We start from the raw sequence: 27,202 nt of genomic DNA on the forward strand, positions 1-27,202 counted from the left end.
AATATAGTCCTTTTCTGTTTGTGATAATGGTGAAAAGATGTCTTAAGTTGACATAATCTGTTTATGTGGGGATCCTTTCTTCTAAGTCTAATCACAGTTTAGTTCACCTCTCCTTTTTTTTGAACCAGGCTTATTGATCCAGGCTGGCAACTTTTGTTTTCCTTCTTTTGAACTACAGCTAGGTCTCCATTGTCCAGGGTAACGAATAGCCTCCTACTTAATGAAACTGCAGGAGATAAGCAAAAATGAATTGTTTGCTTTTCAAGCATTTAAAATACATAAACCATGGAAATATTTCCTGGTCACGTCCTTGGGAAATATGATGGGAAGGTGAGGTGAGAAACACCTGAGGAATTGAGGGGAGCCAGCCAAAGATCTAAATCGGGCTGTAAATGATTCTCAGTGGGGATAACCCACCCAGGAATAATGGAGACATGGCTGTAGTTCTCTCCTGAGTGCTTTGTTTTGTTTCAAAATGTGAGGTTCTTTTTTTTTTAGCATGAATAATTGAATGATTTTATTTTAGAACTTAACAACTCTGCTCCGCTTTCTCCTGATGTCAAGAAGAGCAACATTGGCTGAGTTTTCCCTTTTAAACTTTTCTCTGATTTATTTTTTTCCCACAGAGTTTCTGTTTGCTTCTCTTTATCTACTAAACTACAAGTAGTGTTTAAAAAAAAATTTATTCTCACTACATACACAAAGAGCTTTTTTTAATTCTCTTTTGTTGTTTACTGTAAGTGATAATGTCTTTTTACCTTTAGTATAAATATGAGTTTATTTGGGAGTCCTAAGAGCATCTACAAAACACTGCATAATAATTAAATTTATATTTTTCTTCTGATTTACAACTCAGCTATTCTTTGTTGTTTACAAAGTTACATAGGAGAAATGGAAATAAACTGGGTGCTTTAGGAATTTCAGTATCTAAAGAGACAAATGAAGAATCTATCTGTAATGAAATTCTGTTAAAAATAATCAGAAAATTAATTTGCTTTAGGGAAGTGGTAAAGTTAGTTAGTAGTCAGTGTTTATCAGCAAAGCAAAAAACTCACTACTTATAGTTGTATTTGTCCATTGCATAAACTCCCTTAAAAAGTTCAGTTCCTAGTAAACTGTACCAGGTTTGGAGGGATATTTCAGTTGCCACAGTAGTAATCCTTAAGTGACCAACCAGAGTCAACTATGCTATGGATGAACAAAGAATCTTTCCCTCTATTTTAGTGCTAATAAGTGGTGTTCTCATATTTGACAGAGGAGGTAAAAGAATGTGCAGCGATGCTATTGGCAGAAAACAACTTCTGCATCCTTTCCCACTCAAGAGTTGATTAAGAGATGAACATGCCAAAGGAAGATAGTAGATAATTTCCCACTTCCTAATTCCCCCAAATTCTTTGCCAGTATTTACTAAGGTTCAGAGTTTTCAGTATCACTTTAAAGATCTGTGCATTTCTGTCTTCAATCTCCTATTATTTACTTGAAATTCTTGAAATCATAATTTTTTCTAAAGTAAATGTACTTTAGTATGAAATTTTATATACTAGGTTTGATATGATAGTTATATATTTTTAATACATTAAAATAAATGCATACCATGAAAATTTATGAATTCTACATATGTTCCACCTAAAATCCTCTCATATTTTACCAGCAGTATATAAGTCCCATTTTATGAAACCATGAATATCTCAGTTTCTTAAGATGGATAGTTCCTCTTCTTCTGTGCCCCCTAGTTAAATTAAGAAATGTAGAGAAAAGGAATCTTGTTGAGTTTAATATACAGGCCTGTATCTAATGGGCATAACTAGAAACTTTAAAAAGCTTTAAAAAATTAAAATTAAGACTAGTGACATTGACAAAGCTATCTCATTAAAATATCCAATAAAACACATCTAATCCAAGAAACTGAGATTCAGCAAGACTGATAAAGGTTCTTAAGACATCTTCCAAGAGGAGTTCTTTGATAATATATGTCTTGCTCTATCTGGAACATAGATAAGCTTTAAGTATACTTAACATAAGTCCTACCCATTAATTTCTGATAGCCTTGAAGATAATTATCAGTTTAAATTGTAGATAGAATCTTGGAAATTATGTTTAGCCAAGATAAATTTGAAATGCTTCCTAGCCTTCTGTGCCCACACTTCTGACAGCTAATCCATTCTAAGTGTTTTTCTGCTCCACCATCAGATTAACCTATAATGCCTTTTAACAATTTTAGATTTTTTTAAAATTACTTTCAATTTAAACCAAAGTCTGCTAAATAGGAAGTAAGCAGTTTTCATAAGTATTCTAACTTTTTTCTTCCAGAACTTGAAGAATCCAGACAGAAATGCCCACCCTGCTGGTATAAATTTGCTAACACGTGTTTGATTTGGGACTGTTGTAAGCCATGGCTAAAAGTGAAACATCTCGTCAATCTGGTCGTGATGGACCCATTTGTTGACCTGGCCATCACCATCTGCATCGTCTTAAATACCCTCTTCATGGCCATGGAGCACTATCCCATGACAGAGCAGTTCAGCAGTGTGCTGTCTGTTGGGAACCTGGTAAGGCTCACTAAGGGTTTCTCTGCTTTTGAAAGAGTTCATGATTGCCTTAATGAACTTCACATATCACTCTTAAACTAAATATGAACTAATTGGCCATGTATACCTGGATAGTGAAAAAGTTTAGCATCACTTTTTTAATAACAAAAATATATTGCTACAATTAAGCAGTGGAAAAGATTCAAAGATTTTATGTATAATTTGATTTATAATTAAATTTAAATTGCCCATTCATTAGAAAGATTATTATGAATTAAGGACACTGGTCTATGATAAAACCCTGATGTATTCCTCAGGTATTTAAAATAGATTCTTTTAGACATGTCTACATTTGCCAAACAAATTATAAAATATGCCAAGTCAGATAATTTTGAAATACCATTTGTACATACCTGAAGATGGATTTCTGGGAGAGGAAATATCATATAGAGGTTATTATTTCTGTTTGAATTGTCCTGTAAATTTAGGAATTTGTAAGTGATGAATTTTTGCATATATTTTATTTAAAATTTTGTATTAACATTCACTGGATACATGGTAGAGTGACAGAAATCAAAGTGTTTCTTTTACAAAGAAACAAAATGAATAAAGTCAAGGAACAAAAACTTATTAATATCAATAAAAGAGGCTTATTAAGTTCTCATAAACCTCCCAACTTAATAAATAAACATATAAACAGGCTATATATAGATAGTAAATAATATATTCTGAAGTATAGTATACAATATTTTTAGGCTCTGAAGTAACCACTGTTTTTTAAAATTATAGTCCAGATAGGTCTTAACTGATTGAGTTAACATATACTGACCGCTTACTTTGTACCAGGCACTGTACTAAATGGTTTACATAAAATCTTTCCCTTGGTTCCCATAAAATCAGTCCTAAGGCAGATGCTATGAATGTCTCCATTATACAATGAGGAAAACTGTACCCATGAGAAACTGACAGAGCTATGGAAGCTCTGAATACTATATCAGATACTCTGAAAGATTTCAGAGACTATTTAAAGCTGTGGTCAAAAATCATAGAACTTTAGGAAAGGACAATAACGTTACCTAGTCCAAATTTTCACCTATATAGGAATCTCTTCAACATTATTTCTCAAAAGTGAACAAGGGATGAAAGGAAGCTTTATGAAGGTGGGTATTAGGAAACAACTCAAATGGGCTTATGCAAAAATAAAGACAGTTCATTACTTCAGGTAACTAAAGTCCATTTGGGCACTCCTCCAGATTTTAATCTGGCTAGATTCAGGTTTTCAGTCAATATCACTGGGAGTCAGCTTCTAGCTAACTCTCCCCCGATATGTTTCTTTCATCTCTGGCTAGGTGTTCTATTGGTGGCAAAGTTCTATTAACTTTTATCCTACCAACACAGCTCCCTAAGCAGAGGGATTGTGTGTCCTAACTAGTAATTTTAACAAACGACCAAGAACTGAATATCATTGGCCTGGTTGGAGTTACATGACCATTTCTAAGCCAGGCAGTTAACCTGATTCTAAGGTTAGAATGCCCTATTTGGCCAAACCAGAACCTGTCTCATCATTGGACAGAGTAAGTGAGTACAGTTATGAAGAAAAAAATTAGGTCTGCCATTACTAGAAGAAGAGGGAGTAGATGCTGGAAAGACATAAACAACAAATGGACAATTCATAGTGGGTCTTTTCTTATGTGTTAAAGAAAATAATATCTGTATTTGAAATGAATCTTGGAGTAGTAGAAGATACATAGGCAGGATTCACATTCTTCTCAAGTGCATATAAAATATTCCCCAGAATAAGCTCTAGGTTAGGTCATAAAACAAGCCTCATTAAACTTACATAAAATTTGAAATCATACAAAGTACTTTTTCTCACAAAAATAGAATGAAATTAGAAATCAATAAACAGAAATAAATTTGGAAAATTTACAAATATGTGGAAACTAAAAACATACTTGTAAATAACCAGTGGGTTAAAGAAGAAATCACAAGAAAAATTACAAAATACTTTGAGATGAATGAAAATGAAAACACGCAAAATTGAAAGTTACAAAGTGTAGCTAAAACAGTGCTTAGAGAGAAATTTATACTATAAATGCCTGTAGTAAAAAAAAATATCTCACATCCATAATCTGTACTTTCATCTTTAGAAAGCAGAAAAAGAAGAGCAAACTAAAGCTTAAGCTCACTGAAGAAAAGAAATAATAAAGAATAGAGTGGAAATTAATGAAATAGGGAATAGGAAAACATTAGAAAAAAATCAACAAACTCGAAAGGATTCTTTGAAAAGAGTAACAGAAATGACAAGTTTTTAACTAGAATTACCAAGAAAAAAAGAGAGAAGACTCACATTACTAAAATCGAGAATGAAGAAGGGACATCACTGTAGACTTTACAGAAATAAAAAAGGAGTGTAAGGAGTACTATAAACAATTTATACCAATAAGTTAGATAACCTAGATGAAATGGAAAAATTCCTAGAAGTAATAAACCACTGAAACTGATGAAAGAAGTAGAAAATCTGAAAAAATTTACAAGTAAAAATTTAATTAGTAATCGAAAAATGTTCCCGCAAAGGGAAGTGTAGGCCCAGATATTTTCACTGGTGAATTTTACTAAGTATTTAAACAATTAACACCAATTCTTCCTAAATTCTTCCAAAAAATAGAACAGAAGAGAATACTTCCCAACAGAGTTTGGAATTCAAAGCTGACCAAGATGGAGAAATTGGGCAGAGACCTTGGACTTTCCTTTGAAGCCCCAGATGGATTATACTTAAGGAGTAAAGGCTATGTCAGAGAACCAGAAGATTCAACTAGAACAAAGAGCAAACCAAAATAGCTGTGCCCTAGTTAAGTATTAAACCAAGCTACCATACGTTCAAGTTGGCCAACCTATAATTGAGCTGCCTGCTAGAACAAAAGTCAGTACTCTTCAGAGGAAAATAATTAAATCAAAATTCTCTACAGCACATTATTCTCATCACATGAAAAATTACATGATACATGAAGAAACAGGAAAATATAACTTATAGTTGAGAGAAAAAATTGCTCAGTAGAAATAGATACAGAGATGACCAAATTACTAAAATTAACATTAAAGGACTTTAAAGGAGCTATTATAAACATGTTTAACAACTTAAAGGAAAAATGGTCATAAAGAATAAACAGAAAACATGAGCAGGAAAAAATGGGAACTATAAAAAAGAATTAGAACTGAAAAGTATGAATTCTGAAGTGAAAAATTCACTGGATGAGTTTGAAAGAAAATTGCAGATATCAGAAGAAAGTGTTGTTGAACTTAAAGCAAATTGATAGAAATATCCAATTTGAATAGCAGAAAAAACTGAGAGGAAAAATGAACTAAATCTCATTAATCTATAGAACAACATCAAGTTGTCTAATGTTTGCAAAATATTTTCATATTTCATTTTCATTTTCATCTCATAGGGAGAAAAGGGACAGAATGGAACAAAACAAATATTTGAAGAAATGATGCCCAAAAATTTCTCAGAATTGATGAGAAGTGTTAATTTAGCCACCTTAATATTAATTTATAAAATTTCAGTGAACATCACAAAGATATAAATAAAATTAACTACATTGGGCACATCTTAGTCAAGCTGTGAAAACAAGAAACTTTTGGAGGCAGGCAGAAAAAATATACATATATACAAGGGATTAACATCTCATCAGAAACAGTTCAGGACATAAGAAAGTGGCCTGATGGAATTCAAAAACTGCACTTCTTGGGGAATGATGGAAATGTTAGGTATCTTGATTGTGGTAGTGGTTTGATTGGTGTATACATCTATCAAAATTCGTCAGATTGTACATTTGAAATATGTGCGGTTTACTGTTCAGTAACCATACCACGAAAAAAGGTGTTAAAAAAAAGTGGCTTGATGAAAGAAAGAAAAAAAAGAAGTTAAGCCATTATTCTATGGGGAAGCTATCTTTCAAAACCTAGTATGAAACAAAGAATTTTAATATAAACAGAACAAGAAGAAAGTTGTTGCACTAGAATTGTGCTACAAGAAATGCTAAAGGAAGTTCTTCAGGCTGGAGGGGAAAATCATATCAGATGGAAATTTGAATCTGAGAATAATGGTCATTAGAAATGAATAGATGTGGGTAAATAGGAAATACTGTCTTTTTTTCCTTAATTTCTTTAAAAGACTGTTTAAAGCAAGGGTTTATAGCATATGTCAGTGTAAAATATATGAAAATATTAGCACATGTGATTGGGTGCCTAGATTTCTTGGAAAAGAGACAAAAAGTTCTATAAATTATTGAAATATTCATAGAATATTCAAACAATGGAATTGTGTGCAATGATAAAGAGAGAAAAAACTGGTAATAATGTGCATGGATGAATTTCAACTTGAAGTATTCAAGAGGTATTTGGAAAAGTTAGTAAGACTCTCAGGTTGCTGAGTTGGCCACTGAGGGAGAGAGTGATTCCATTTACCGACTTAGCAAATAACAGACGAGAAGCAAGGTTGTGTAGAGAAAGTGGTAAGGTAAATTCTGGACTTTTTATGGAGTAAGTTAAAGAAATGAACTAATGAGTATAGACGAGCACACAAACTCTTAAAGAAGTTGGCTCATGAGGAAAGGACAGATAGTGGTAGCTAACGGGGGAAGTAGAATACAAGGAGAGTTTCTTTGATAATGCTGGTGGTAGTTTTAAGGTGGAGAGGGACTGAATATCTATTGCTTCCTGTAAAATCCAACAGAAAGCAGTCATTACAGGAAGAAGTTTAAAACTACAGATTAATTGAGAAAGTGAATTCGTTGAGAAGACCAAAGGAAATACATAATGCAGTTGGAGAAACTAGAGCAAAGCAGGGACATGTCTTTCATTTTTAACAGGAAAAAACCAAACCAAAACATGGTACGAGTGTAAGTAATTTGGTAGATATAATGAAGATATAAGTAATTTCAGGTTGGCTGACTTCCATTACCTCTAAGATGTGGAAGTACTGAGAGTGGAGGATAAAGAAAAATGATTGAAGACATGGAGGAGAAAGTTTGAAATACTTGTAGAGAAAGGAAATGGAGAAAGGAGAATGCTGCTTCTCCTTGGCCAGGAAAATAAACTTTTTTTTAACGCATTCTTAATCTATAGGGCTAGTGGTGATCTTGTTTATTACAGCCAATACAACCTTCTTAGCACCAGTCTTGCCTGCAGGGCCACGAGAGGGAACCAAACTGTTAGGTAATTATTTGGTGAGTTTTTGGAAGGCTAGGGAGAGACCCAAGAAGCTGACCACAATGAGTTAGCTGAACCTTTCATTTAAGAATATAATAATAATAATAATAATTTTATTTTCTTAATTGTTGTATTCTTCATCACTTTGTGAACCTTAAAAATAGTAAATAATTAAATATGGATTTGAATATATAAACCAATTTTTGAAATTCAGGATTAAGTTATGATTTGTTGGAAGTAAATTAAATTGCTCAATAGTTATTTGTTTTCAAGAGTCTTCACTCATGTAATAAACATTTCTCATTTAGGTTTTCACAGGGATCTTCACAGCAGAAATGTTTCTCAAGATAATTGCCATGGATCCATATTATTACTTTCAAGAAGGCTGGAATATTTTTGATGGTTTAATCGTGAGCCTTAGTTTAATGGAACTTGGTTTAGCAAACGTGGAAGGATTGTCAGTTCTTCGATCATTTCGGCTGGTAAATTAACTGGGAGTAAACATAATATTTTTATAAATAATTTAATTAATTGTCACTCTTATCTAGTAAAAATTACAAGGTTTCCAATAGTTTTAATATGATTTGAATACATTTCTAACATAGTACATGGTAATTTCTTCTTCATCATAGTTTTAATGAATAGATTAAGTTTATTCAAATGAACAGCCAACAGTTCTCTCCTTAGTAATTGAATGGCAAGGCTAATGAGGAGGGAGAAAAAGGGAGTGATAGATAAACCCAAATCACAATTAACACGATATGTATCTCTCAGCTCTGAGGGGTATGTTTAACCATAATATGGCTTGACTGGGACTTAGGATGGGCTCATCTTTCTACCAGAGGCTCAGGAATTATGAAGTTGCCCACTTTGTCTCCATAGACGCTAAGACTTGGGACTGTGTAGAGTTGTACAAGGAAAAGGGACAGAGCTTCCATATGTCTGCTATTTCAGCCAGTCAGGAAGTTACCAAATCCACTCTTCAAGAAGAGTTGCTTAATTTTGTTTATTTTGTTAATTTTAAAGAAAGAGTCTTTCATTTGGTCTTTATATTTCATAAGTTTATGGATCTTTTAAAATTAATAAACAGAATGTCACTTGACACTTTTCCATTTGAAGTTCGATATGTTTTATTGTGCTGTTTGAGTTGACTCTTTTTGTGATTTTATTTTCAAATAACAGAGGTTGTATACAGTTAGTAAAGACAGGTTCCTATAGGCAACTTATCTTAATAATGATTAGCCTCAAGATTTTGTTGTGAAGTCTGTTTAGAAATTCCCCTACCACTATTTGTCTCAAGAGCCTTAGAGCTATGATTTCCTTTCCTAGTCTTCATGGATAGCTATGAATCTAAGTTGAATCTAGAAAGATACAAAAAAAGCAAAACTTTTTAGAAATGATTATATAACAAGGAAATATGGGCAACTACTTTTAAAAAGTTTAGTAAATCTTTGTGATAATGTAATGTAGTTTAGGGATATAGAAAGCATATAATATCATTAGTATCTTGCTTAATATATCAGACTCTTCTGCCTTAATTATTCTCTGGGAATAAATTAAACATTTTCATGCTTACATTTGCTCCTTTGGGTCACTTAATTGCCATTAAATAATGCACTGCTCTTGGCCTGACATTTACTGAAGTATCAGAAATAAAATGCTGATGTTGTTTAATGATAAATAGTATTCTAGAAGCTTCTACAAACTAATCCAACCAACATGTCAAGCACAGTGGTGGAGAGCCATTTACCCACTATGATGAGTTGATTAAGTCACTGAAGACATAAAGGTTGATAAAATACAGTTTTTTACTCAAGTCCAAGTATTTCTTATTTGAATATAAAGAATCTTCCTTAAAATACAGGGTAGTATTACAGCAAGCTAAAAATATAGCAAGGTTAAAGCAGTCAAGAGATTTAAAGAGTTAATTGGCTTTTCTCTTGTACCTTATATAATTTAAGTGTTTATGTTGTCTGCACTTGTCATTTTAGCATGATATTTCAAGCATGCCAAAAAATATATCCACTTCGGGGTTTTAAATAATGTTTCTGAAACAGCCTCTGCTAATTAATCACCATTAATCATAGATAGCTATGTTCCTTACAGAAAAATTAAAAGAATATTATAAATGCTTATGTAAGATTCTGGAATATTTGGTGTATCTTATTTTTAAAATGTCAATAAATACTGTATAATTATTTTATTTATAATATATACTATTTCAGAATGAATAATACCCCATGGTATCAAACTGATACATTTGCTAGATAATAGTATGGCACACAAATAATCCATCACTCTGAAATTGAGATAAATAGATATACAGATTCTTTAGAATGCAGGGCAGTAACAATCTTCTTGCTTTTGTTTCCAGCTCAGAGTTTTCAAACTGGCAAAATCTTGGCCAACTCTGAATATGCTGATAAAGATCATTGGCAATTCAGTGGGAGCTCTGGGTAACCTCACCTTGGTGTTGGCCATCATTGTCTTCATTTTTGCCGTGGTCGGCATGCAGCTCTTTGGTAAGAGCTACAAAGAATGTGTCTGCAAGATTTCCAATGATTGTGAACTCCCACGCTGGCACATGCATGACTTCTTCCACTCCTTCCTAATTGTGTTCCGGGTTCTGTGTGGAGAGTGGATAGAGACCATGTGGGACTGCATGGAGGTTGCTGGTCAAACCATGTGCCTTACTGTCTTCATGATGGTCATGGTGATTGGAAACCTAGTGGTATGTAGTAAAAACATTTCTCTCATTTTCAGTAAAAGATAATGTAACTGTGAAAAAGTATGTTCAACTGAGAAATATTTTATATATATTTTTAATCAATTCTCAATTATTCATGATGGCAAAATCAGATATAGTTCAGACTATTGAAATCCACATAAACTCTCTTTTTAATATTTGTTTATTCCTTATTTTTATTTTTATTTTTTCTTATTTTATTAATCTACAGCTGATATGTAATGTAAATTCTTAAAACATATTTTGATCCAAAGTTGTTCATCATTATACCTCTTATTGTTCTGTGGAGAGGGCCATTTCTAGCTTTTATCTTTCAGTTCTCGTACTAAAGCATTGAAGTGTTACTAAGAACAGTCATTCATTTTATTTATAAGTCCTAACAATAGTTTCACTTGAAAATGATTCAAATTTGGATTTCCTAACACATTAGAGTTAAAAAATTAGTGATCATCTCAGTCCATTAAAAGCACATAAGGTATTTTGTGCCCAGAAACTACAGTATGAACAAGTAACACTGACTCAAGAATCATTTATTATTTCTGTGTAAAATGAATCATGCCCAATACATCTGTGCTTTCCTAGAGGCAATGGAATGATAGGAAGATATATATGGCACAGTGATATGACATTTACTCAAACAGGAGTAAAAATAGAACTAGTAAGTGAAAAAATGTGAAAGTGAAGTGTTATATGTCAAGTTCACAAGATGGAAACATTGCTTTACAATGGCAAGGATAATCAAGGAAGACTTTGTCAAGGCTTCAGGCTTGAAATATCTTTAATTGGGATGTAAGATTTTGCTTGGTAAGAAGAAAGGTAGATTGTCCCAAGCCAGGGAGCAGTGGACACAGTGGTTGAGGAAAAAAGGACAATAGATTCTGTGAGAGGGATCAGGCTCTTACAAAGAATTTGCTTGATTAGGTCCCAATCCAGTGGAATAGAATGAGGACTGTCATAACCATTTTAAAGTATGCAATGTATAGCCTTAATTTCTTTTACATAAAAGTGACCTTCAATTCCCCAGGGGAAGAAGAAAGGGAGGGGAAAATAAGCAAAAGGCCATCATTGACTTCTATTTATCCCAAGATTTCAACCTCCTTAGTATTAGTTTAGGTAATTCTGACCTATTAAAATAACAAGAAACATAAGCAGTGTATAATCCCAAATTATGAACAGTAGCTTACAACAATAAACATTTATTAATTATCTCATAGTTTCTGTGGATTGGAAATTTGGGAGCAGCTTATCTGGGTGGTTCTGGCTCTGGTTCTATCATAAGGTTGCTGTCAAAATGTTGGCCAGAGTTACCATATGATCCAGCAATCCCACTCCTTGTTGTATATCTGGAAAAGGCAAAAATCCTAATACAAAAAGATACATGCACCCCAATGTTCTTAGTAGTACTGTTTGCAATAGCATAGACATGGAAGCAATCTAAGTGTCCATCACATATGAATGGATGAAGAAGACCTATATATATATACATATACACACATCTATATATACAATGAAATACTACTTAGCTATAAAAAAGAATGAAATATTGCCATTTGCAGCAACATGGATGGACCTAGAGATTATCATATTGAGTGAAGTAAGTCAGACAGAGAAAGACAAATATTATATGGTATTATTTATATGTGGAATCTAAAAAATAACACAAATGAACTTATCTATAAACAGAAACAGACACACAGACATAGAAAACAAAATTATGGTTACCAAAGGGGAAAGAAGGGGAGGGATAAATTAGGAGTAGGGGATTAACGAATACACACTACTATATATAAAATAGATAAACAACAAGGATTTACTGAATAACACAAGGAAATACATTCAATGTCTTGATATATATAGATATAATCAAATCATTTTGCTGTACACCTGAAACTAACACAATTATTGTAAGTCAACTTACAGAGAAGAGAAACAAAGAAAAGGTCATTAGGTTTGTACTATAGATTTGATTTGATTTCATTTGTATATTAGGCATACACTGGAAGAAGAGAATAAAAAAGAACAGAATCCTTTATGACAGCAACAGGGAATTCATAGAGCGAGTAGCAGAAAGTAAGTTAGGGGCCAGGCTGTGTAGAGTTTAATTTATGAAAAGGCTGACTGTGAATAACAAAGCTGGATTTTTTTCTGTAGACAATTCAAAGCTACAGATGGCTTTTTATCAGGAAAGTGACAATAAGAAGTGGAATTTTGGCAGAATTTATGTAGTAAAAAAACCAGAATGAATTTAAAGAGGAAGGAAACTCAACATATCACATATTATCTATTAGTTTACTGAAATAAAACACATCTCTCTAACATGTAATTGCAAGGAGAATGAGAAAAGAGAATTTCAGGAGGTATTCATACCTATGGATGACATTTAATACTAATTTGGATTGCTATATATGCATAAAGGGATATAGTCCATAAAATAATAATTTCCATCTACTGACATAAATTTAAATTCTGTACCCTTTTTTAAAAAATTTAAAGAACCTCCTTTTTTTTTTTACTGTAAGTTTAAAAATATTCCTCCTTTTGTGATAGCCTGGTTATATTTCTGTAGTAACTAAGATAGTAATAATACCTGTCATGTTTACCACTATTAAGGAAATGTGTTCATATCACATTTACTTAAATAAGGTGAATGAACTTGATGCACTGCCTCCTACAATGCTTCCTTCTTATCCTCACCAAAAAGGGTAAAGTCCCCCAAAGACAAGCTGATGTAACTCCCTTTTAACACACATAAACTCCCGTATGCTGCTCGACCACAGTGAGGAATCACCGCCTAGTCCACAGACAAGACAGAGGCCACAGACTGCTTTTTCTCAGGCCAAGGATTTTTGCTTTGCTAACACTATGGCCAGAAATTCTTTTTATAGGTTCAAGGCAGGTAATGCAAAAAGAGAATACAAGTTTTTGAAGATTACTACTTCTAAAAGTAGCCGACCAGCCTCCTCTATCTCTGAGTGAAGCAGGGACAATTAGCACATAGGAGGGATGTGAAAATTTGGGGTTCTTCTCACAACTAAGAATTAGGATGGAAATTAAGAATCAGGATGGAAAAAGTATTGATGCATGCAATATATTTCAATCTTGAACCCAAAATGCAAATTATGGTAAATTTTCTATGCCAAGAGACTAATTTGGGGGACAAGAGAAAGAGTCATTTTTACCCAATGAGTTATCAGGTCTGTCCATGAACACATGTGAAACTGGATTTCAGGTTTCAGTCCCTGAATAAGCTTGTTGAACTGTATCTCCTTAAATTGCCTTTGATCACACCAACCACGTTAGTCAGCTGTTGTGCAGACTGATATCCTTTGGTAACCAAGGAGGTCTAGATAAGAGATTAGCTTGGGTCACACAAACATTTCTGGAATAAAAAGGTAAACTGAAAGATAGTATTGTGTAGGGTGGGTTGGATCATAGTAACAGCGATAATACTCACGGCTGAACTTTCTCAAGGGTTTACCATGTTCCAGAAGCTTTGTGACGGCCTCATGGATTCTTTAATTGACTCCTTACAGCAGTTTTATAAGCTTTGCACTGAGAAAATTGACAGAAACTTGATTCTTACCCAAAACTATAATAATTCTAAGGAGAAAGGGAAGAGGGCCATATAAATATAACAGTAAATGACACACTAACAAATAAATACCTATTTCAGTGCTTTGAAGAGGACCTACAAGTTAGATCTCACTCTGGGAAGGTTGATTAATATATGCCAAGAAAAAGTTCCTAATGAACTGACAAGGACAGTTCATTAACAAACCTTAAGAAATCGAATCTAGAGAACAATTATGATACCAAAATTCAGTTTTATTATGAATAAAAACCAAAATGTACCCTTTAATTTTTTCTCTTTCACCTCTTATTTCATCCAAATAATAAATTCAAAGCAAATCACAATAAAACTTAACTACTGGTAAATTTCAGACGTAAAGGAGCAGGTCTTAGTGTGAGTGTCAGCAGCCATGGTATAGCAGTTGAAAGATACCAGTTTAGACTCACAAAATTATGTGCAGTCCTTGTTGGATCTTATAAGTTTTTACTTTTCTTCTACCTTTGGTTAGACTAACATGTAAATGGTTAGACAAAGGAACTCTAACCCTTATTAGCTTAGGAACAAAGGAATATAATAAAAATATAGCATACTTTTCACTGATGTTTTACTTAAAATCTTTCCTAGGATTCCTCTTCTGCACTATTTACTTTTTGTCTTTGGACCCCTTTAGAGCTGTATCCTTTTTCTGTTCTGTATGCCTAAATAATCAGGGATTCATGGATATTATTAATCAAGTCCTGAAAAAAATTATATAACTTTGTCTTCTACCCATGGAAGTGCTCTATTCCTTAGTAAATTACCTCTTTTTGAGTTTACACAGTGGGTTAATGGTCACTAATCTTTCACTCACTCATATCAGTGGGTCCCATTTTTAGAGACCCAAATTACAGACTAACTAATGGTCTATAACTATTTTTTTTTTTTTGGTGATAAATAGACCTGTGTGATTTTTTTATTGAAATTAATGGACACAAGTGAAGATCTGAATATACAGTCCAATGAGTATTCTCAAATATGCATGAATGGATAATTACATCTTCTGTACCAAGAGAAGTATATTTGCACTACTCCAAAATAAAAAAATCACTTTCTAGTCAATGTCTTCACTCCCAGAAGTAACCCCAGCTCTGTTATTCGACACCCTTGGTTAGTTTTGCCCTGTCTTGAAATTTAGAATCATATGGTTTACATTGTTTTTTTCTCTTACCACTTTGGACTTCATATAATGTTTTAAACTTCATCTTCTCTTTTGCCTGTAAGCCATTTTTATTTTCATTTTAAGTATTGAAAGCACTCCAGTATATAACAAACATTACAATTTCGTTCTCCATTCTCCGATTGAAAGGCATTCAGCTGCTTATAGTTTGGTGCCGTCAAGAAAAAAGTTTACCAATTCCATAAAAAGTCAACTTCTTAAAATATTCTTAGTTTGAAATCATTAGAGACTTATAACAAGCTGTAAAACTGATACACAATCACTTGTATCTTAGCCAACTTACCCAATGATAACATCTTATAACTATCATACAGTGGCAATACTAGGACTTGGAGATTGATACAATACTCTTAACCAGACTACAGACCTTATTCAAATTTCACCACTTTTTACATTACGTGCACTCTGTCTGTGTGGGGAGTGGAGGTGGAGAAGAATCAACTCAGACTTTTGTGAATCAATGGCTTAGTTTTCTATTTCAATGATTTAATATTTATTTTATCATTTCTTCCTTCTTATAAGGAAGAAGATAAAACTATTTCTTTATTGTATTTCCAACCACGGTATCAATCTAGTGGCCATGATTTTCTGAACCAAAAACTGGGACTTTTGATCTAGCAGGAGACATTTATTTTTTTCTGAATTGGCAAGTTATCTAAGGTGAAAAAATTGGTACAAACACATGAAAATAAAATCATATTTCAATATATATATTGGAATCGTTTTCGGTTTCAGGAATAAAATTATAAATTATCAGTGTCCTGGAAAACCCAGGTTACATGGGGAAAATAATATCCCAACTAAAACTTTTTTTTTCTTTTTTACTATATAGTTATCTGGATAACTAAGGTTTCTCTTTTTGAATTGAATTTAATTTAGACATCTTATGCAATAGTGTTTTCAGTAATTTTGCAGTAACTACAAAGGAAATAGTGTTAATAGCATTATTCTATATCGGCCAGGTATTTATTTCATTCACCTTTTTTTCCAGAATAGTTTATCATAAACTATAAAGAATGCCATTAGCAAAAAATGAGGTGCAAGGACAGTTTGGGAAAATGCAACAGAATGTTTTGATCACCTGTTTTTCTATTGTGTTTTAGGTTCTGAACCTCTTCCTGGCCTTACTCTTGAGTTCATTCAGTTCTGACAATCTTGCTGCCACTGATGATGATAATGAAATGAACAACCTCCAGATTGCTGTGGGAAGGATGCAGAAAGGAATCGATTATGTTAAAAGAAAAATACGTGAATTTATTCAGAAAGCTTTTGTTAGAAAGCAAAAAGCTTTAGATGAAATTAAACCTCTTGAAGACCTAAATAACAAAAAAGACAGCTGTATTTCCAACCATACCACCATAGAAATAGGCAAAGACCTCAATTATCTCAAAGATGGAAATGGAACCACAAGTGGCATAGGCAGCAGCGTAGAAAAATATGTCGTGGATGAAAGTGATTACATGTCATTTATAAACAACCCCAGCCTCACTGTGACTGTACCAATTGCTGTTGGAGAATCTGACTTTGAAAATTTAAATACTGAAGAATTCAGCAGCGAGTCAGATATGGAGGAAAGCAAAGAGGTAGGAATTTCTGCATAAGGAGATATTTTGGCATTATGTATCCTTTAAACTATCAGACTTTTAAAAATTATATTTTCTTTCTACAAGAAAATAGGAAATATCTATTTATACAGTATCTATGGAAAAATTAGTGATAGATAAATTGACAGTAGATTAAAATATAGCTAAACAAATGATAATGTTGACTTAATTTTTTCAAATATTCACCACTTTGAATTAGTGATACATATATTCAGTTTAATATGAATTTTTAAGGATTTTTGAATAATTTTTAATTTTTGAAAATGCCTTAGTTTATCCACTTTCTTCCTTATAATTCTTCCACAATGGTGTTTTTTTTTTTTTCTATGTATAGGAAAAATACTTGGTGAGAAGGCAGTTCCAATGCTCATTTTGCTACATTCTTGGCTCTTACGGAATACTTTATAAAATGTGATCCTATTTAGTTTTCACAGATATATTTATTCATGGAAAATATGATTGAGATCTTGGCTTGGTATTTACATATAGTGTCATGTTTTCTTAAGTAAATAATTTTTTAAAGGAAGTGAATGTAGTCATGAGGAATCAGGCTGAAAATATTTTTAACCCTACTGAGCCCAGTGCATGCTGTCTAAACAAACAAAAAGCCTTGATACATTATAGAATGTAAAATTCTGAAGTGTCCAACTACAGTACGAGTCTTGGTAGTTTAAAGAATTCTCTGATTTACTAGAGTATAAATACCAGGATATGTTTTTGGTTTGTTTGTAGGTTAATAAGCAGAGTTGGGGGTAAAGAGAAGAATTTAACCCCTAATGTTTGTTTAACTACACAAAAATGAAGACAGAATTCCCAGCAATTAAAGCTTATATAAACCAATAAAAATAACAACCAAAAACAAATTCTTGTCATTTTGACTGACAGGGAACAGAAAGGGCCACTATTTCTATTGTCATCCTAAGAAAGATTATTTGGGGAGTTAGAGACACTGAAGGATACAATTTAAGTAGTGTAACAAAGTCACAAAAAGTAGGGATCAGTTAATAAAATTATGAGCAAAAATGTATGAGAAAGGAACCTTAGATATTTCAGTCAGTATTCCTATATTTATTCCACAAAATTACTGAAGAATATGCTATTTCCATTCATTCTTGTTTGTAAGATAGGTGGTGTTGCTAATTCAGTGATTAGGTAGAAGTAGATGTTAAACATGAAATTCAAAGAAAGTTTAAATATAGGTACTAAAATGAACATATAGATAGCAAGGCCATAGCTACTAGTTTTACAAAATAACAGTTGAAATTCAAGGGTAAAATTATAAAACTTTATAGACTAGGGCAAAGAATTGCTGTAATTAGTTGAACTCAAATGTTTACTAATAAGATTATTATTTAAAACTGAATAATATCTTAAGATCTAGTTAATAAAATTTTAGATAAGCATACTTGATTGGGCTATGTTGAAAGAGTGGGGCCTAATTTCTGTTATTGTTTATTGCCAGAAACTGAAGTCAGCATTTAGAAAACAGAATTGGGCCATTAAAGTTTAATATATATCCCCTCTCATTATTTTGACATTATACCTAATAGTAAATATTTCCCTTACAGTAAGGGAAGTCAATTTTTATTTTACACATGTTTAATTTTAGGGTGTCATATAAACTAAGAAGGAATTATGAAGAATCAAATGTTGAAGGTATCAGTCAATTTAAACTTTCAGCTGAGTTTGAGTATCTTTTGAGGCATGGTTAACTTGACATCAATCTTCTTAATTTTCAGAAATTTTAAACTCTCAGTCTTCTCTAAAAGAGCATGTATTTTGCCTCATCTCAACCCATTATGTTTGACATTAGAGAAATGTCAAGTAAGGCAGGGTTTATAGTAAGAAAAATCCAAATTCTCTTCTCAGTTTCTCTGCTTAACGTTAAGATTTTTCGTTTTCTGTTTAAGTACTCCAAAATAATATATGTGAAGTCAGTACTTTGGAATTTGGGGCAGAGAACTGATCTGGCAATTGAAAGTCGAAAATTATTTTATTCCTTTATCTGTGGAGTCCTTTCAATACTTTCCCATCATAGATATTGTTACCCGTGTGTTAAAATTTATTATTTGGTGAAATTTTCAATTATGGCTTTTTCAAACTTCCTAAATAAAACTCAAAAACTAATAAAGGACTAGAGCAATAGTCTAGGAAGGGAATATGTGCAGGTTTTAATCTTTTGGTATCTTACCTGGTAGCTCTACGCTAGAAAACAAAAGAGAATTGAAACAATTATCCAAGAATTCCAAATATTTCCACCTGGCATATCTATTTAGTGTTCTGTCTTCAAGTTAGTTTTGTCTAGTCATTTTCTTAACTGGTAGGATTGGATTGTGCTATTAATATCAGATGTAAAGTATTAAGAAATGGTATGAAGCTTGCTGATACTCTTTTTTAAATGATTTGAAAAATTAAAGGAAAAAGTGGAGCACTTTTTATTTTTTCAAATTCCTAAATGAATTCCTTTTTATAGGACAGACTAACCAAGTGGAACCAGAGTTTGTTTAAAAGTTTGAACTAAATCCTCTTCTATTTTGCCAAATTTGCATGATTATTTGATAGCTTTCTCTAGATTCTCTAGAGTATATCATTTTAAATTGATGTTGTAATTATATGTTTTAACTCATGTTATTTTGACTATACATAATTTAATTCATATTTTGTGATTTTGAATGATTGATTTTTTTATAGAACTTTAATAATTTTGAAGCCATGCTTGAATGATTATTTTTCGAAGTGAAATTTACTAGTGCAATATGGTAACCTTCACTGCTTACCGTTCTTACTTCTCACAGGGGTAAAATCAAGCTGGAGCCATCGAGAATGCAGCTCTGGTGTTTTTTAACCAGCCAGAGGCTCGTGCCACCACTTTTACCCAGGTTACCTAAGCAAGTTGTACATATATAAATATAATTAGTTTCTAAATGAATTTTGACTGGCCTGCATGTTACTCAGCTACATTCCTTGCCCATCCATTGGCAGTAAAATAAAAACATGCACAGCTGCTCTTACGCTGAGTCATAAAGCATGGTCAGGCAAGTCTGGCAACCCTAACTTTTCTAAAACATGAGTTAGCTGCTAATTTTCTTACATAGATTTTTTATAGAAATTATATTCAGTGAAAAGCAAAGTGCATGCCTTTATGGATTATTTAATTTCCATTTAACAATTACAGAGTTTTGAACATGCTAAGGGCCTAAAGGAGAAATACAGGGTGCTCTTTGAAAATCTCTTGCAGAAAGCTTTCTCTCCAATGCCCTTTTCTTAAACAAATAAAGCCCCAATGAGTGTACTCTGTTGGTAATTTTTTGTTCAGTATCCTATTAAATTTTCTGAAGGGTAATCTGCAAATTAAAGCAATCCCATATTCATGTGCAAACTTCCTAAAGGCTGTTTTAATATGATAATAATGTAAATGAATTGGAATGTTATATTTTGGCTGCTAGCAGCATGGGTACAATTTTTATCTGCTTCATTTCAGAGAAAATGGCATCACTCTGTTTAGCACTTGACCAAAAGTACTTTGCATTTAGAATACAATTCCCTTGGAGATTTTGTTGCTATTTACCCCTGTAACTCCTGAGACTGAAAGAAAAGGGAATAAATGTCTTTTTTATCCAAAAGAAAGAAAAAAAAGGAAAAACAGTGTTATAGGTGGTATGTTTATTCTGAAAAAAGATCTGGAATCCATTTTCTTCTTCGTGTTGCTCCTCTGTCCTTTGTGTTTTTATTGCTCCTTTATTTCATGCAGACCTGCTGGGAAACTTTTTATTGAATATTATTTAAATATATTATGCATTGCAAACTCATATAGGAAGGGAATCAATGTGAGCTCTTGCTCCTTTCATGTGTATTAAGTGAAGGGGACCCCCCCACACACACACCAGTCATGCAACTAAGACAGTGAGTGTAACACCTTTCTATGGGCTCTGTTTGGAGGACCTTGCATTTCCTGATGTTGAAATTACATTTTTTGTGCTAAAATATGTTAACTGAATTGTTCAACCCAATTTAATTTTTTTCAAGGAATGTTACTTAAATCCTTTGTCACATAGATGCAGTTTCCTCTTCTTCTGCCATTAAACTATAAAACAACCCTAACATAAGCATATCTGGCTCTTTGAAAAGAGCAATGATCATGCCATTTTTAGAGCTTTTTTTTTAATACTTTGGAACAAAATATTCAGTCACTGGCACTCTAGATTCATGAAAGATAATGCTTTGTATATAGGAGGAATGTTGTCATATAAAATGAGACCAAAGATGTAAAATTGCTCACAACTAAACACAGATACACGTATATACAGGGACTAGAGAGAATTTTTTTCCCCTAGTTTGTATTCTTCAGAAAAGCATGAGACTTGACTCCTTAGGATAATGGCTTGTTTTTCCCAATTTCTTAAAAAGAGGTAAGGTTAGTTTCCTTATTCTCTGAGTATCATTTTCCAAGTTCCTATGTAGAGCAGTATATGAAGCAAAATGACAGTCATGTGTATCATCTACCAGTATTTAGGAAATGTAGCTAGAATATGTGTGGTGGAACACAAACTAAGTAGGAACTGATTTAAATTAAATGGTAACTTCACTTTTCTCACCTTCACATTATTGCAATTTACAATCTCCTTGACCATGTCTCTGATCAGAAAACATTGTTCCCTGAAAGAGTAGTATACTGAAATCCAATACAAGCGGTAGGAAAGGAAAGAAAGATATGTAAGAAAGGTTTGGGTAAGCAAGGGTGAAGTGGGTTCAATGGAAACCCATCTATGATTTTATCTTGAAGAATGTATAGTTCTCAAGGGAAAGTTTTCCAGTGAGAGAGTGATTAAGGGAAAAGAAAGCTCTAAATATCCTTACTACAGGAACAAAATTGGCCAAACGTGTGTGTCTTTGGGGCACTGGTAATCTGCTGAGAGATTGGCCAACACAACATATTTTTTCCATCTCAAGAAAATCAAGACCCTGCTATGTATAGATTATAGAATTTTATAATATACCTACTATAAAGACAAATTATTTTCTGGATAATGTAATACAATGATAATGATGTTTTGATTTTGCTTCCTTATTAAGAAGAAAAATTCTTTTCTAGTATTAATGTGTCACTTTGGCTTTAGGCTCATCCCAAAATAAGCATGATCATAACTTTCATTGTTTCAGTATTAAGATTTCTCACATAAAATGGCTTAGATTTCCTTAAGTACAGATTAGAATTAGGATCCACATGGAACAAAGGATTGCCATTCTTGGAGAGCAGAATGGTTAGATGTGGAACTTGATTTAATCTAGATTTGAATTATCTCTTTTTTTTAAAAAAACCCAATTTCTTTTATTGACTAAGATTCGAATATACTTTTTCCAAATTATATACAATATTTACTAATTACATTTTTAAAAAAATACATCAACTTCATAATGAGAAAAAAAGCATGGCTATGAAAAACTTAGTAGGAAGTGATGTTTTCTCTCCCTTTTTCTGTTGTGATTAATTATTTTCAAAAATACTTTTACTTCCTGAAAGAAGAACTATGAGTTTGGCATGTAGATGTTTAATAATAGTTTATCATTGATGTGGAAAGTAAAACAAGTATTGTACTAAAAATACAAAGTGAAATATTGTCTTGATATTTATTAGGTCATTAAGCAAAATATGATTCTTCTCTGCTTAACTCCTCTGATTGTAATTACCCAGCACTTAGAAGAATCAAGAAGATTTTCAATAGTAAGAGCCCCTAATATTGAAGGTTTCACTAAAAAAAAAAGTTTAGCTAATATTTTCAGCTAAAAATAAATGATTGCCAATGCTAGACATAGCAAATAACAATTCACTATTCCTGTTTGATCTCTTTACTATCCTGCCATTGGAGGACATCCATATTTTGTTAAAGTTTGCCTAGGGAAGGGCTATTCTAACAATATCATTCAATCCAATTGTCTTCCAATAAATAAGCACAGATAATAAAAAGAACCTAAACATCTAAATTTTACCAAAGGGAAGAGTAGAACTTGAAAATAAAGAATTGATTCTAAAAAAAAAAAAATGAATTGTTTCTACTGCTAGCTAGTTAATATGTTGACCTCTTATTCATGTAGCATTTTGCAGTGAATAATGCCTAGATTGGAGCATTTACAAACAATCTTTATTTGAAAATTCTTCTTTTAAGTATGTAAGTACTAATAATTCCATATAATGATGTAAATTTGACAGTTCTAATCAGTGAATTTGCACAGTAGTTAGGATTAATAATAATTATAACCTAATCTGAAGCTGAAGAGTTTTATATTCTTAATTTAATTCATTTGGTTTTTATAGGCTCTTTATACATTTTAGCTGTTTTAGTCAACATGTTTTATAATATTATGACATTTGCCTCTATGTGATTTTAAGAGTCATTGAATTGGTGTTACCAAGAAAGGTTTCATAAATCAGAGTTTCTTGTCAACAATCTCAGGACTTTTGTTTAAAGTAAACTTTTGTTTATGAACTATCCTAATGTATATTTAGCTATACTCTAGGTTAATATATATAAGAATATGAATATAATGAACTATGTTCATGGTCATGAAACATGGGAATCAACAGTACCCCAAGCCTTGACCTACAATGTTTAATTAAATATCACGTGTACTAAATGTTTTAAATTGATAAAGATTGACTTTACTTATGAATCATCAAAGAAATTGTTTAGGGAATCCTAGAAAAATGGGGTACAAAAGATCTAGAGTCCAGCTACTGACTCACTGTGATTTTTGACAGGATGATTAAAGCAGCATTTCTTTCTCTAACTAGGCACTGAATTGGTTGGTGTTGAGGATTAATATGCACCTTAGATTCTTGATTTGTAAACCAAGTAAAGGTATTCAGTAACATGTGACAGGTAGATCCTGTGCTGTTCCACATCAGGGGGAAGATGGTAAAGGATGAGATTGCCTCTCCTTAGAGTGATTCCGTTCACTGCTGGGTGTGTAGATCCAAGTGTATAGAGTGGAATGCGGAAAAACATTGTCAAAATGAGTCAGCCTTGGTTTTCCTGATTCCAGTGTTTAAGTACAGTTTATTTCATTGTTTCATCTTAAGTCTGATTAATCGGTCTGATGTTTAGACAGCACTTCTAATTCTAAGGGTTGTTAGTCATTACTTACACAGTTTAGACTCTTGAAGGGTTTGTGTTTCTCTGCACTTATATGAAAATTATTTGTATTCCCTTGAATGTGAAAGCAAGTCTTAGATAGGAGGTGTTAGAAGTAGTTAGTGGTGGAATAAGAGTCCATTCACTCATTCATTTACTCAATGAACATCTATTAAACACAAACATCAGTGGTAGGTCCTAGGGATGCAAAGATGGCAAAAGCATGATCTTAACTTCAAAAGATTAAGTCTGGTGAGATACAACTTCTAGAAACACAAAATACTTTTATGTTGCACTTCTGAAAAAGTAATAATCTGACCTATAAATACATAAATATTTGGCTTTAATTAAAAAGGCATCTATTAATTCCATGTCAGTATTAAGGCACTGCATAATAAATGAAAGGTATTAGAGTTGATGTTACAGAGAGCCTCTGGAAACTTTTGAACATTTGAACCAGGATTCCCTGGAATATGCTGTATGGTGACTTCTCCCAATCACTGTTAAAGACTAGCGTTCATTCTGTTATGAAGAAATCCATTCATTTTTAAGGAATATTTGTTGAATACCTAACCTGTAACACACCAGCGCTGACGTAGGCTCTGATGCAGTCATTCACCAGTGCCAGCCTAAGCATGCAGCGCCCCCTGAGTAAGAATCCTCATTTACCCCAGGTCGCCCCCTAATCTGTAGCTACAGTGTGATCATTTTTCCTAAAAGGAATTTTTTCCATTTCTTATTGTGGGTTGTTTGTAGTTAGATCAGATATGACCAAGTTTCACTTTTTCTGATTACCTGTGTCATGTTTCAATATCCAGTAAATGATAAGATCAGTATTTTTAGGTCCCTAATGTGTAGCAACTTCATGTGAACCAGGTGGATGGGACTGATAGGATAAAATTGTCTTTTCTTAGTCAATTACATGTTTATAAACACAGCTACACTTAGAGTTTAACTGAAAGACAAAGGATAGGAAATTAGAAAAAAGTCATGTAACATTTTATCTTAAAACAAAATATATTCAAATTTTAATAACAGAGATAGTATCATCAAGTATCTGTCTAGTATTGATATACTTGGTGAGTAGAAAAAGAAGTCAACAACCTTCAAGCACTGTTTAATTTGTAATCCTTGCTTCACGTAGTTTGGTTGAGTTTTAAAATAATCCTGAAACTAGTCTGAAACTAATTTTAATGGAGGAGACATATATGATATTTATGCTTCTGTCTTTGGTATTGTTAAATTATACATACAAAAGCATTTTCAGTTTTATCCATACCATATATAAATGTTTTTATTTTATCAGCACCACAATGCAAAGGAAATATTTTATATAAAGAAAATTATTTTCAGAAAATAAAGTAACCCTCTTCCTAGGGAAATCTATTAATCCTTAGCCCAGATATAAGTAAAATGTTTCCAGTACTGACTACAACATCCATTTTATAGTAGGTTCAACATACTTCAGTGTGCATTTTATCATGTGCTTACCTCATCCCTTTTATAAAGTAGCTCTTGTCAGCTCAGCCATTTCCAAATGTTATGCACTGATGGTAATAACATTGTAATAGGTCCGAGAATGCTGTGGCCCAAACTACTCTGATTCCATGTGGCACTCATACCTGGCCCTGTGTCTGTTCTGCAGCATTTTAAGACCAGGTTAAAGACTGGATTCCTTCGTTTATGCTCATCCCATGAACAACCTGACCTGGCTAAAGTTTGTTGCATTTCAAGATGTAAAACAACTTCTTTCTATTATATTTTTCTTTTGGTGGTATTTGATTTAACCTAATGGAAAACAACAACCAAAGATTCATTTCTGTCTATATTAACCGGAAAGGTAAGAGTGCCAGAGTAACAAGTAGTTTCCAAATGCACAATGAAACACAGGAGTGCATTGGCCAAAGAGAATGCAAAATATCAGCTCTTGCTATAAAGCTAACAATGTGCTGCTCTTTTCAGAATTAGAAAACTATAGAATATATTTAATAACAACCAGTGGTAGATGTTTTCATGTCAATGAAAAGTGGATAAATTTAGACTGTTGCTGTTTATGTGCATTTGATCAAATCTTTTCTGCATTTGACATGAAAATACACTTGTGCAGCTTTCGTTGGTTGGGTCACAATTTTAGAGTAAAGCAAACTACACCATTTGCAAACTAATCTACAAAAGCAAGATCCCAGACCACCATATAACTCTGGCAGCTTACATAAGCTCTCTGCATGATTTTTATTTCGGAATCTCTCTCTATACAGGAGCTCAGTCGAAAATTAAGTTGTTAGCACCACATTTTTAAAGGAAAAAAATGCTGTGGTACTGTATCTAATCTTGTGACCCCCCACCTCTACTAAAGCGGACTGGCATTATGTTTAAGATATTCTTAAATTACAGATCAAGGAAATGCATACAGAAGACTTAAGGGCACGCCTTTGGAATTTTTATATTATAGATTAAAGAAAATATCTTAAAAGCTTTTCTGTGGAATTGATTTTCAGAAGTTAAATGCAACTAGTTCATCTGAAGGCAGCACAGTTGATATAGGAGCTCCCGCTGAGGGAGAACAACCTGAAGTTGAGCCTGAAGAATCTCTGGAACCTGAAGCCTGTTTTACGGAAGGTGAGGAAACAATGTGTGTGTGCTCATCAGACTGCTCTGTCCTAGCTGTCTGTTCTCTCCCTCCCCAGCTCTAATCGTCTGTATCTGTCCAATGGCTGTTTGTTTACCTGTTTGTTGCTTTTTCTATATCAAAACAAAGATGATTTTTGAAAAGGTAAGGTTTAATTTATGTAATCAGATATTCTTATTTTTGTGGCTCCTGTTCAACTCTAAGAAATGCTGCTAGCTATCTGGGTTTTTTGGTGGCCTTCTAGAGTCTTTGATAAGAGAGAAAGCCAAATCATACATATCTCTCTTTAGCTTTAAAAAATAAAAGAAAAAAAGTTTAAATCAAAGGCATAATTTATTGTTTACTATTTTGTCAGGTCATAATGGGTACGAACTGATTAATGTACATCTAAAACTGTCCAGATACAATTAGCTGTATCTGTCAAGGTCAAATATTTTTTATTAGTTCTGAATGATACTAGATGATAGATAATGGAATACCAAAATATACTGAGTTATATAATACAGGGCACCATGCAATTGGAGTAATATCAAGAGGAGCTTCTGAAGAAAGCTTAAATTATGT

The 27,202-nt window shown here is 32.8% G+C and overlaps 1 protein-coding gene across 8 annotated transcripts in view; it reads left to right on the forward strand.

Moving 5' to 3' along the window:
- LOC102528082 (sodium channel protein type 2 subunit alpha) overlaps positions 1–27,202 on the forward strand; it is a 272,534-nt gene that overhangs the window by 218,956 nt on the left and 26,376 nt on the right. For all 8 annotated transcript variants that reach the window (XR_012072636.1, XR_012072635.1, XR_012072639.1 and 5 more), the window contains 5 exons: positions 2,311–2,549; positions 8,051–8,224; positions 10,117–10,473; positions 16,379–16,858; positions 26,508–26,628. Coding sequence is in view for 3 of the 8 variants with exons in the window: in XM_072961091.1 (XP_072817192.1) it covers positions 2,311–2,549; positions 8,051–8,224; positions 10,117–10,473; positions 16,379–16,858; positions 26,508–26,628 (1,371 nt within the window). In the remaining 5 variants the exon portion in view is untranslated. The remainder of the gene's footprint in view (positions 1–2,310; positions 2,550–8,050; positions 8,225–10,116; positions 10,474–16,378; positions 16,859–26,507; positions 26,629–27,202) is intronic.

This window comes from Vicugna pacos, chromosome 5, assembly GCF_048564905.1.
Source record: "Vicugna pacos chromosome 5, VicPac4, whole genome shotgun sequence".
Classification (NCBI taxonomy): domain Eukaryota; kingdom Metazoa; phylum Chordata; class Mammalia; order Artiodactyla; family Camelidae; genus Vicugna; species Vicugna pacos.